The sequence below is a fragment of the Lodderomyces elongisporus genome, chromosome 5, assembly GCF_030384665.1.
Source record: "Lodderomyces elongisporus chromosome 5, complete sequence".
Taxonomy (NCBI): Eukaryota; Fungi; Ascomycota; class Pichiomycetes; order Serinales; family Debaryomycetaceae; genus Lodderomyces; species Lodderomyces elongisporus.
Window position 1 is genome coordinate 1,064,868 of NC_083677.1, and position 13,315 is coordinate 1,078,182.

At 35.9% G+C, this 13,315-nt stretch overlaps 3 protein-coding genes across 3 annotated transcripts; 1 reads left to right on the top strand and 2 right to left on the bottom strand. All coding sequences in view use genetic code 12, as the record gives it.

Moving 5' to 3' along the window:
* Positions 1-105: 105 nt before the first annotated feature.
* On the bottom strand, positions 106-4,365 carry PVL30_004260 (uncharacterized protein; the record flags this gene model as incomplete). Its single annotated transcript, XM_001524519.2, has 1 exon — positions 106-4,365. The coding sequence occupies one exon, from the start codon at positions 4,363-4,365 to the stop codon at positions 106-108; it is 4,260 nt and encodes a 1,419-aa protein (XP_001524569.2).
* Positions 4,366-5,732: 1,367 nt separating this feature from the next.
* On the top strand, positions 5,733-6,983 carry PVL30_004261 (uncharacterized protein; the record flags this gene model as incomplete). Its single annotated transcript, XM_001524521.2, has 1 exon — positions 5,733-6,983. The coding sequence occupies one exon, from the start codon at positions 5,733-5,735 to the stop codon at positions 6,981-6,983; it is 1,251 nt and encodes a 416-aa protein (XP_001524571.2).
* A 217-nt stretch (positions 6,984-7,200) lies between these two features.
* Positions 7,201-9,936, bottom strand: ATG20 (Sorting nexin, cytoplasm-to-vacuole targeting pathway/endosomal sorting; the record flags this gene model as incomplete). Its single annotated transcript, XM_001524522.2, has 1 exon — positions 7,201-9,936. The coding sequence occupies one exon, from the start codon at positions 9,934-9,936 to the stop codon at positions 7,201-7,203; it is 2,736 nt and encodes a 911-aa protein (XP_001524572.2).
* Positions 9,937-13,315: the final 3,379 nt, after the last annotated feature.

Sequence of the window (13,315 nt, forward strand, 5' to 3'; positions counted from 1 at the left end):
GACAGACTGAAAAGTAAAATACTTTCAGAATTTAATTACAGATAATGAATTTAATGAGCAAACAAACAAACGAGGATGCAGTATAAACTTTTGAATGTCTTGATTCTAACAATGCTGAGAAGAGTAGGCATGCACTATAATGGCTGCAGCAGTTTGGATATTCATCGAACGTATAATACCAACTTGCTTGATCTCGACGCAAAAGTCCAATTCAGCAAGCAACTCTCCTGGAATACCTTCTTTTTCTTTTCCCAACAAGATTAAAGACTTTTTGGCAAATTCAAGATTTTTGTTTAATTGTACAGATTTGTCAGTTTGTTCTAATCCAATAAGCGTATACCCATCTCTTTTCTTTTCAAGTAAATAGTTTTTAATCTCTTCCGGTTTGACTTCATGCATCGGCATCCATTGGTCAGCTGTAACTGCAACATTTTTGAACTGAGGGTGTTTTGCCACCTCCATATCGTGAATAGTTAGCAAACCTACACCTAGCACATCACTAAGACGACATATACCACCCAAATTAGGTGGCTTATCAACTAACGAAGCCACAACTATCAAGTCGCTTCTGCTTAGGTCTTTTGCAGATCTGGGATTATCGATATTCATAACTGAATTCCAAGCACCACTCTTGGTCTGCAATGGCGATGCCTGCTCTACTACCTGCTCTGGTGTAATGATGTGTCTTTTGTAAGTTTCTCGGAGTTTGTTGATGTCTTGAGTCTCTCCAATTGGCCGTCTCAATATTTCTTTTTGATCAGTCGAAAGGTATTGTTCAAACTGCTCCTTTGTGATAAAGTCCATATCATCGCGATCAGTCAATCTTAGCAAGTTTCCTCCAGCAATATAAGTCAAATTCAAGTCGCGTTTAATGTCCCATATGAGATCGTCACCACTTCTGTACAGGGTAAAGATTTCAGAATTCACAGCAGTTTGATAGAGCGTGTAAACCAATTGTTTGAGACGTGGATCAAGCAGTTTTTGTTCCAGCAGTGACATTGACAGCAAGTCCTTTCTTTCAATTTCATTCCAAATTGATATAATCATCGATAGTGAAAAATGTCTAATTAATCTCTTTTGCGCAGTTGCTCCAGCAATTATCACGTTGATATACTTTGATAAATAGTCCACTTCCGTATCCCTCTCCAATTGGGCAATCATAAGGAATAATATCCGCTTGTACGATAAACAAACTGTTGGTTTGATATCCTTGTAATTCTCAGTCAACTCGTTAAACATTTCGTCCGAGAGTGTAGGATTCTGCAACATCTTGTAAGCAATGATCCATTCGATATACAGTCTAACCAACGGACTAGGGTCAGTGGCAACCCTGGTAATGAAAAGGTTGAAATCAATGTCTATTTGATCAACAATGGAAAGAATTATAGAATAAAGTTGAATTCTATTCCATTCTTCATAAGCATCGGTGCGCTTAAGTGCATTGAAAAGATGAAATTCTTTTTCATTTTCAATAATGAAGGCATAAATCTTTTGTGCAAAGTCCTTATTGTTAATGGAATTGAACAATACAATAGTATCAATTCGAGCACTAATTTCATGGACACCAAAGACTCTTTTATAAATGTCTGAACTTTCTTTATTTACCGCAATTTCTTTATCAAACTTTTCAGCTAATACGTTAACCAAATTGAAATGGGCATTTTTAGGTTGGTAAACCAAATACATTTTGACAAGAACTTCTGGCATCCAATCCAAACTTTCAAACTTGTTCGTGTTTGAAATGTGGAGTTTAGAAAGACAAGACGCCAAAGCAGGTAATAATGTTCTTCTTGTTTTGGAATTTTCCAAGACTGAAATGCAAAAATTTCGCAAATCTTGTCCGTAATCGTTGTAATTGCCGTTGTCGTTGTCGTTGTCGTTGTCGTTGTCGTTGTCGTTGTTGTCGTCTTCGTCGTCAAAGTCTCTCTCTTTTTCTTCTCTGGTTTCATAAACAATTCTTTCATGAAGCATAGCTTCGATGACAAGGAGGTGTAATTTCCGATCAATTAAGTTCAACCGTTGAGACGCTAACTGAGACCATACTTCAATCAAGAACGCAACGATGTCAGAGACCAAAGCTGGTTCAGGGTTAGATTGCAAGTAATTGATTATCGCTTTGATCATTGAACATCTTCCATCAAGACTCAAGATACTGGAACTAAAAATACCAAGCAAATTTTGGAAATCAATTGGTTGCTTACAATATGAAGTAGATAAACACGTCAAGTATTCACCTTCGATTGCATCTTTCAATTTGTAAAAGAACCGATCTCTTTTCGATGCTTCTTTCTCATTCAATAGCAATTCATTTTTGAAATTGAACACTTCCAAGGGATTTTCAAAAACATAGTTTGAGTTTGCAAAAAGTTTGTTGAAAAGCTTGAATTTTGCAACAGAATCTTTCAAGACTTCGATATCTGCTGACTGGAGCTCCATTTCTATTTTGCGCCACAACTGGGTCATAATAGATGACGAGATATCAATACCAGATTTGAACTCAATACGATCAAGTGCTTCTATAACCTCAATATTGTCCAGTAATGGCAAATTGGCCAAATTCTCACAAGACATTTGCAAATATCCAGCTTCAAGAAGTTTTGCCTGTAACAAGTCATTGGTGGTATTGAGGACGTTATTGTTTCTTGAAAAGCAAATTTGCAACACCTGTTGATCTATATCAGTAATATCGATTACTCCACATCCATCATTTTGCAATTCTGTAACGTAATCCAGAACCAAACTCCAATCTCTCCTTAATGTTGCATATCCATTGTACTTGACGAATTTTGCCAAAAGTTCAAAGAACTTTTTTGAATTTGGTTCAAAGTGCAACAAGAGTCGCAAGTTTAGTGCCTGACAATAACTCTCATGAAATTCATCTTCAGCCGTCTTATCAAATAATTCCAAAAGTAAAGTATCATGAACACCACCATATTGCAAGAGTTTTCTGTTCTCTCCTAAACCTTGCAACATTCCTTGTAAAACGAGTATTCTTGAAGGGGCGAATCCATCTTTCAAGTCAACGAGAACCTTGAGCACAGATTTGGCAACGTTTTGAACATCGTTGGGATCTTTTAAATTTTGAAACATGTGCATGATAAAGCTCTGCAATTTCTCAACATATGCACAGTTTACTACACCATCAATTGTTTTCACGTGTAAATGACTAGCTGTCATCAAATTTGGCAAGATATCTTTTTCCAAAATCGGCAATGCCGATTTAATCAAGTACAAGTTTTCCAAAGGAATGGAGAGCAACAATCTCATTGTAAATTTACGCACCGAGTCAATAGTAGCTTTAAACCCAGTGGACAAGAGGGCCCACCCCCAAGATGAGAAAATCCTTGAGTTTGATGAGATTAATGCAGTCATGTCATTGATACCAGCCTCTGCCTGGTGCAAAGAAGTATCGACTGCTATAATCTCATACAAGGTGATATACCTTGCCCACTCATTAAGGTAAAGGTCTTGCTCCTTCGTATCCCATTTCACAAACTTGTTTTCAAAGTCCAAGTTAATTGACTTGATGCTCATGGTCAAGATTGAGAGTGAGTATTTTCTATGTTCGTGCAGGTTACTGGTAAGCCCAATCTGGATGGCTGACCAATAGTAATCATTTTGTATGAGTTCTGCAAACTGTTTGTTTGATGCAATATTACTTGCGCTATTGTTCAAGTATCGGAGCCATAAAATGTAGGCTTGTTGTGTGTGGAATATTTTCAGTGAAGAGCTTTGCAAAGCGAAAACCACTTTCCATGTGATGTCGAACTTTGAGTCATCAGCACTCAATGCGGTGATTCTCCATTTGAATATTTTGGAGGCAGTCTCGGCAATTGTTTGGTCATCTATTCCCAAGAGAATCAAAAGTAAAGTGTCAAGTTGAGTAGATTTGGGACAAGTATTTGATGCTAATGTTGTTGTTTCTGACGAGTTAGTCTGGCATATTAAATCCACCAAATCAAGTATTGCCAATAGCTCTTCTTCTGCAATTTCCTCCTTTTCCGTAGTAGGCTTTGTGAAAGAGAATAGTTGGTAAAAAGAAGGATTAAAGAAATTTTTGTTACGACTGATAAAGCTGGTTATAAGTGATGTGACGTGGTCAAAAATACTGGATTGCAAGGTTGGCACCGTTTGGACCAATTTGGCAATTGCAGCATTATAGCTTTTGTCAAGTATATGCCGATTGATGAACAGCTGAATGGTGGTAATTACATGGTGATCATCTTTAATCTTAATGATCGTCAACAAGTCGGCTAAATTGTCCACATTTTCATTTGACTCCTCAAGTCTCGACGCATATTTTTCTAATAACTCATTCTGCTTGTCATCATCAAGAAACCTGCCAATTAAAGCCAAAGTGTCCATCGTTGGAGTACAGTGTTTAAATTTAGCAGTTTTGGTTGTAGGAATCGTAACTAGATATTGAAAAATTTCTTGTAGAGATGGGGAGATGCAATAATTGCGCGCGTTCATAAGCGCAATTAGTTTTTAGTTTAATGTTCTTTTTCTTTTTCTTTTTCTTTTTTTTTTTTTTTTTTTTTTTTCATTCATTTTACTTTCTCTTTTTTTGGGCGGCATTTGCATCAAAGTTCTATTTGAAGACTGTACAGTTGATGTATTAACATCCATTGATAAACATTGGTCTCTACATGTTTTGAAATAACAAGTTTATGATTCCGCAAATATCATTACGAATTGTCGTTTTGACCAATTTCTCAATGCCAAAGAAAAAGAGGAATCATTTACCACCATCACCCACCAGCACCCACCAGCGCTCACAATCAATAACAATTTGTATTACCAATACTATTTGAGATAAGACTAAAACCCATTATTGCAACTGGGGGAAGGTCAAGCACAATAAAATACCAAGAAATAAAATGACGAAAACCTATCCACATCGTGTGCATTGTGGGAAAAAGAAAAAGAACAAGATATTTGTATTCAAACAAAAAATATCACCTGAGATACTTAGCATGTGTCTTATCTTGCATTAAATATGTTTTTTTATTTTTCTTTTTGAATAAATGAAGCTTGAGGTGTTGTGGTGTTGTGGTGCTAAGGTGTTGTGGTGCTGAGGTGGAGGAGAGGAGGGATAAAGGCGGCAGTGGGATGGGTGGATGAAATCGGAATTGGAATCCCGCGGTAAACCTTTCCTAAAACGGCCCTATCTCGCTTGACACTTCTCTCAATTTTTTTCTTCTTCTATTCTTTTGTTTCTCTCCTTCCGATACCGACCTCCACTTTCATTTATGCCTTCAGCGGCAAAGGGAAAGCAACTAGAAGGTCTTCCTGCCCCCTGCCCCCCCACTCCCCACCCTCCACAAACACATGTACATACACATCTCAATGCATTCAATCAGTTGACAAATTATGACTCGTCTAGAATTGTAAAATCAAGAAAAAAAAAACAGAAGGAAAAACAAAAAAGTTGTAAAAGATCTATATTTAATTGATAAAATTAGTTTTCAAAAAACAAAAAAAATTAGCTCAAGATAAGAAAACATTTGATCTATATATTTACGTTACAACACACCAGCTGATTTTTCTTTTTTCTTCATCTTTCATCATTCATCTTTGATTGTTTATTATTTTATCATTTCTCAATTTTTTTCATTCTTTATTTTGATTAATTTTATTTCCTTATTGAATTATATCTAATTATTATTATTTTAATTTTTTGTTCTTGGAGAGGTTGGAGAAAAAAAAAGGGACCAAATTAAAGACATATCATGAACTCGACGTTGGCTTCAACAGTACAGAATGCTTTGAACAAACCTTTTGACCCGACTTTGGTCACGGTTGTTGCATTTATCTTTGCTTCATTTTACCTTTACACTAAAAGTAAAGTATCAAGTATTGGCAAAAACGCCAACAAAACTATTTCCGAAGCAAAACCGGCAAAGTCCTCATTTTACAATAAACACAACTCAACCCAGCTCCAAATCACACCACTCACCGAGTTTAAATGGAATGAAGATAATGAGCCCCTCAAATCAATGCCATTTAAAAATGCACCATACAAATTGACAATGGGTATCAGGAGTCTCGAGGCTCAGGACTGGCTCTTGATTGAACCCACTTATTTATCACGTTTAGAACATAAACGTCGTATCTTGAACAATTGTCATCCTGCGTACCCCAAGACAAGGGATTTGAGATCATCCACTTTGTTTGCAAGTGAGGAGGCAAGAGAAGCAGTGGTTGAGTTTTATGACATTGTGATGGACTACTGCTTACGCAAATACCCTACATGTTTTGCTACCACTACAGATTCAGAATCAGAATATCACAACCAAACTTTGATCCACAACTTGATCACCAACAAGAAATATCCACTCAAGGGTAATGGCATTGAGCCCAAGGTTCTTGAAGAATACTTGTCGCAAAACATTGAGGAAGATTTTATTATTCTTTTGAAGGACCCTTTGAGAGCACATGAGGAATATGGTGAAGAGTATTGGTTCAAAGCCGGAGTCTTTGGTTTTGCCGCTGGATTTGATCCAAAGGAACGATTTAATAAGCCACTTACATCGATCCACCAGCTAATTCCTGGATACACTACTAAACTCAAGACATCAATGAATAGGTTTTTTGACCGTTTGTCCCCTGGACAATTTGTCACTAGGTCCAACTGGTCGATGCAAACACACAAAAATTTCTACGTGGATGACCAGAACAAGGGCCACAATTTACCCAATGGCCACGAACAAAAGGCTATACCATATGAAAGCTTGAACTTTGATGATGTAAGGTATAGAAGTGAACGACAGGTATTGACCAAATTACCCAAGTCTGGCGCAGTGGTGTTCACCATCCGGACATATTTGATTCCTATTGAGGAGATTAGAAACGAAGGACCGGAAGTATGTGAACGGTTGATTGGAGCTATAAAGGGGTTTCCTGATGATATAAAGCAGTACAAAGCAGCAGGTGAATGGGGTCCAGCAATTATACAATATTTGAGCAAAAAACTTGATTGAAGAAGGAAGGAAGGAAGAAAAAAAAAAAGGGGGAAGGGAGGAGAGCTGGTTTGTATGCAGATGAAGGAAAGAAACTTTCATTAATTGTAAATTTATTCTACCTGTGCACTGTATATATATACATACATATAAATATAAAGATATCTACATATGTATATCCTTATAATTTTTCCAAATCAAAGGTTTAAAACTGTAACAAACTTTGAACCAATCAATGTTAAAACCGTTTAATTTCATCTTTGATCTCTTCCCAAATCTCAGTGTTTTTTCTTGCCCAATAAATCATTACTCTATTATAATACACCAAGATGCCGTAAATCGTACGTAACTGGCGTGCATGAAATGCACGTAAATTCTTATCCACCTCATCAAATATATATGACAAATCAGCCAACATTATCTCCTGACAACGTTCAAAGATATGGATCTTGTCGCTTAATTCATATATCTTGGTCTTGCGTGTTTGTTGTGGATTTTGATCTATAATCTCGCTCACGTATTGTGTAAGCTTTTTCAAGCTCGGTAGTTTGAATCGGGAACTCGAGGTCGCTGTGCTATTCTTAGATCCATTAGTATTAACATTGACATTAGCATTTACATTTTCATTATCATCATTTTTATTATTTGTTGCTCTTGAAACCGAATTGACCAGAGATCCATTTGCATCAGCACCATTTTTACCTTGTTCTTTTGGCAATGCAAATTCTGGCGATTTCCCCCCACCATTTCGATCCTCATTATGTGTCAAGATGTTGGAGTTACCAGCATCGCCTTCTATTTTTAACAAGTCGTCTAACTCTTTTCGTTTACTCTTTAATTCACTTTCGAGCATTTGTTTCTGTTTAAGTTTCTTCAGTTGGTACTTTGTAACATGATGTAGCATTTCCGTATACTGTACTGCCTCGCCCAAAGGTTCTGAGAATTGAGTTTCCAACTCGCCAATCATTGAGTTGATGGTAATGTATGATCTGTCAAATGCCTGTCCCACCTTGTCTAGAATGTAATTTAAGTCGTCATCGTTATCATTAGACCCGAGGTCATCATTATCAGCACCAGCACCAGCACCAGCACCAGTTCCACCATTGCTATTGTCGTTTTTGCTGCTGCTATTCAAGCCTTTACCACCAACACCACCAACACCACCATTACCATTATCATCATCATTATTATTACCATTGTTATTTTTAATGTTATGGCTTTTGCGGCTATTATTGTAGTTGTCATTTCCTTCATGTCGCAGATGTATCGTTTCTGAGAACATTAGGGAAAATGAATTGAGCTGGCTGCCCAAATCTGCATAGTCATTAGATAAGCCCATAAAATTTGCCATAATGCGTTTATTGATATCGTCTAATCCAGAAGTGTTTATGATAAAGCTATTTTGGTGTTGTTTTTGTAATGACTCTGGGTCTAAACTTTCTGCTTCTTCATGTTGTTGTTGTTGCTGCTGTTTTTGTTGTTGTTGTTGTGGTAAGTCTGTGTCCTTGGACAAGTCTGGTAATGTTGCTGCAACGCTGTTGCTGATCAATTGATTGGTCTTTTTGGTAAACTTGCGTTTATTATCCTTGAAAAAATTCATTGTCTTTTTTGTCGATGGGTTGGGTAAATTACGATATATTGCATCAGTTTTCAAACCATTCTCTGGGTTTAGCAAGTACTTGCTCTTGGGTAGCTGATTTTGGATGAGGGTGATTTCATCTGACCAGTTGGCATTGGGGTCGAGGAACTTGGCGAAAAACTCGAGCAGTCTGATTTGGGGTATCTCAAGGCAATTGTTGAGGAAATTGGTTAATAGTCGTTTTCTATGTTCTATCAACTTGGTCTTGTTCAAATGGCTTGAGTTGATGTAGGAGTATGTTGATGAAGTGATTTGATTGTTGGGTATTGCAATGGGGGAAAGCGAAGAGGAAGATGTGTGGGTATGCTGTGGTTGCTGTGATGCAGCGTGTGGTGTAGCACCAGTTAATGATGAAGTATCGTGGTTGTGGTTGTGGTGTTGGTATTGAGTATGGGGATAGTTTGAACCTTGAGTAGTTTTGCTGCCATCCGTACTTCCACTTCCACCCCCAATTCCACTTCCACTCCCACTTCCATTTGCATTTAAATTCATATTAATGTTTGCTCCGATATTGCCATTTGTGAATCCCGTGCTTGTTGTTCCCGTGTTCTGCCCTCCTACTAAGTTGAATACTGAGAAATCGAAATAATTCTTTGGTGGTATGGGTGGTATGATGATTAAGGGGAATATCTTGGTCAATATTTCTCTTAGGCTTTCGAAATCGCTATATCTTCTCCGCGTGATGATTTCGTTATTTATAGAGTTTAAATCGGCAAGTCTGATTGTGTAGACTATGTATTTCTTCAGCAGGTTTGCCATTCCCTCATTTGAGTTGCCGGCCTCAGTGATATTGATTCTGACTTGTACTTGTGGTTTCAACATTCGTGTGACGCGGCTTTCAAAGTTCATATGCACTGTATTGAACGATTCACTCTTGCTTTGCAAATGCGGTAACAGGGGCTTTTGCATCTGTTGCAGTTGTTGCAGTTGTTGCAGTTGCTGTGATGTACTATTATTTATATTACTTGATTTTTTTTCTGTCTTGTATAGTAGCATTGATTCGTCTTCAAAGTCTGTATTGTCATTCACTAAAGATGTGGCAAATTGAGTGTCCTTGTTTTTTGAATGTAGTTGACTTTGCTGGACAAAACTGGTGACTCCTTCGTGGTACAGGAATGGATTGTTGTCTTCCTCATTGTCATCTACTAATGTTGAGTGTGGTTGTTGGATTACTTGTTGATCTGAATATGTAGCTTCGCAGTTTGAAATTGTGTTGTTACTATTGTTACTACTACTGTTACCACTACTACTACTACTACTATTATTGTTATTATTGCTCAATTTGTCTGATTTTGTTTTTGAGTGTTTTTTGGAGTTTGCCGATTGCTTGGGCATGTTTATAAATGTCAATGGGAAGTTGGGTCGTAGTGAAAGATTGTAGTGAAGTTATGAGGGTACTTTAATTGTGAGTTTTTACCTAAAGATTGTGTTTGTTTCTTCCTTCACTTTGTTTGCAAAGAAAGGATTAATTAAGCTAAATTAATTAAATAAATAAATAAATAAAAAAAAAAAGAGGGGGCAATACATGTACAATCTCTCACACACATAATATTATTTTTAAAAAGTGTTGTTATTAGTTGCATATAGAGCAGATAATAAATGGATGGAAAGGAGAGTCACCAGTATTGCATTGCAAAAAGAGAGAGACAGGGAGAGAGAGATTTATGTGGAGTGTGTGGAGATATAAGGTGGAAGCTACCAAATGTTGGATTCAACAGGTAGATAGATAAATAGATAGAGCAAAAAATAATAATAATAATGATAATAATACAGAAACAGAGACAGAAACAGAAACGCGACACGACAATTGTTATTAATGAGGATTAGATAGTAGTAGTATTAGTAGTAGTTTGTTCTAGTGTTTGATTAAAAAAGTATAATACTAAGAATGTATATACACCTTTGAGTAAGAGAATTATCGCCTATTACTCAAATGGTCATGTGATTGTTCAAGTGTGTGTTTCCAAGTTCCCCAGTATTATATACACGCAACAAAACTTCTTCCTTATCTTTTCTTCTCCAGCCCCACAGATATACCAAAGGCACTATAACAACTGGTAATTTGAATGATGCTTGTATTATTTATATTTTATAATTTATAATTTATATTTCATATTTTATTTGATTTTGTCTTGTGTAGTTTTGTGTCGACAACCATAAGCTAATACCAACTACCTTAACAACACCCGCACTTTACTATAGTATGAGGAGGAAAAAAATACAAAAGAAGAACTCTCATATTTTGTACCGTCACAAGTAATCCGAGGATGTCCTTATCCTGTCCCTACCCTGTCCTGGTCAATGGAAAGAACATATTTAGCAAACTGCTTATACATTTGCATACACAGCTTCTTCCATGCTTTTTATCAATTTTAATTATTTATTTATCCTTTTTGTTCGTTTTGCATTTGTTATTTTACTTCTGTTTTAATTTGAAAGAATTTACATGGAGTTGTATAGATTCTACCAATTTATTTTTCTCTTCTCTCAGTGATGTCATTATTGATTAAAACACAGTAAGCTGAACAAGAGATTGAACCCTCCAGAAGTGGTAAACACCTTTGTCCTTTGTCCTTTTTATTCTTTTATGGGGAGGGGGGGATAAAAGTTATAAAAGTTTTTTTTTTTATTAAGGCTACGCAATATTGAGTAGTTAGGTAGGTGTGTGCATAAGGATGAAACATGTTTTAGACATGTGTTCACTCCAGCTTTCTATTGCAGAATGATCAGCAATTACAAGACTACAAGACGACAAGAACAAAAAAAACAGCCCTTGCAACAGCACATGCAGCATATAAATTGAATTGGAAAGTGGGGGTGTAGAAAAAGAGAAAAAGACAAAAAGAGGGAAGGGGAGATTGCACAGTAGAAGGATATATGTGTTTTTTTTTGTGAACAGAGGTGGGTTCGTCGTCATATACAATCACTGATGATAAGTGTTACAGTGTATTGCAGTGTATTACAGAGTATTACAGTAATGTGCAGTACCATACAGTAACAGCAGAAAGGAGAGAAAAGTACATGGGGTGTGGATAATGAAAATAAAATAGAGTGAATTTTCTGTGAGTGAAGTAGTTACGTGGGGGAAGAAGGATGGGGGATGGGGGATGGGGGATGGAGAACAGGGTGTGTGTTTAACGAGGGTGATACCACTCTACAAAATTTGTATGTGTTTGTGTTTGTCTTTGTGTCTGTATTGTTTTTTTTTTATTTAATTTTTCTCTCTATAAAAAATTTGTAAATCTTAGATGCCATACACTAAAGGAAAAAAAAAAATTAACAAATCCTAAAGGTTACAAGTATCTTAGATTTCCTATTGTTCAGCCTTTGATAGGTAGGTAGGTAGGTAAGTAAGTAAGTAGGGGTTTGTAGGCCGATCTAGGCTTTAAGAGGAAGAAAGAAGACAGAACCAAAAAATAAAAAGGGCTAGAACATGTGTATTCTTTTTCTTTTCTCTTTGCTTTTCTTATGAGAGTTATGCTATATGGAGTTATATCTCCTCCCACTTTTCTTAACAAAACAAGGAACAACAAAACAAAAAAGGACTAAGCTAATTTTGCTTTTTTAAAGTATCGAAAAAGAGAAACTCGTGTAACACGTCTCCTGATTTGTTTTTTTATTGAATGTTCTTTCAAACAATTGATTTGGACTTGAAAGTGTATGTGTGTATATATAATATATATATACTGATATATATAGCAATAATAATACATAGAGTATACTGCTACCAGCTGTTTTCAAATGTATTCTCTAATATATTTTAAATTTGTTCTAGACTCATTCTTCTTCTTTTTTTATTTAAAAAATAAAATAATAATAGAAACAAAATTTAACTTTCTTTTTTTTATTATAGTTTTGTCTCTTTGTCTCCTTCCAAAAAGAGTATAATAAATAGTAAGAAGTACATATAATAATAATATTTTATAAGTCATTTTTAAAGAAAGAAAAATAAAAAAAAGAAATAAAGTTTATTTTTTTTTATAAAAAAATAAAAATGAATGATGGCTTCCCTCTGTTTAGTTTTAAAGACAATAAAGATTAGTGTAGCTATATAACACATCTTGCATAGTATGGACAACTCTTGTCAATTACGTCATATTTATGAGAGTTGGAAACGGAATATATATATAAAAAAAAAGAAAAGAAACAGCCAACCAGCAGTTCAGTATGCGTCTGCTTATAATGTGAGTGCAGATATAACGAACTTTAAAGGAACGACAGATTACCTCATTCTCGGTCACCTGTTATCCTCACACATTTTACCGTTCACCAAGAATAACAACAACAAAAAAACAAGGGAACAGGGGGGGGAGCATGTGTAGTTTATTATAAGATACCGTGTTTCCTTTTCCCATACTACTCAATGAAAAAGAGTGGTACTGTAACTTGAAACAGGTGTGTTTTAGATGACTAAAGTAAGCAAATAAAAGGTCATAGCCACCACTAAAACCTCGCTAACTACCAGAAGGATATAGAGAAAAAAAGATATATATAAAGTACATGTACATGTACATGTAAGTATGTGTGTGTGTGTGTGTGTGTGTGTGTGCAAGATAATTAGATAATTAGCTTAGGGGTCTATATGACACATTGACCAACAACATCAACTACTGCAATAAAACAAAGAAGATAGGAAGTAACCAAGATGGAAATAAGAGAAATAATTATGGAAAACAATATATAGAACTGGACAATAGAAAATTGTTTCCCTCTA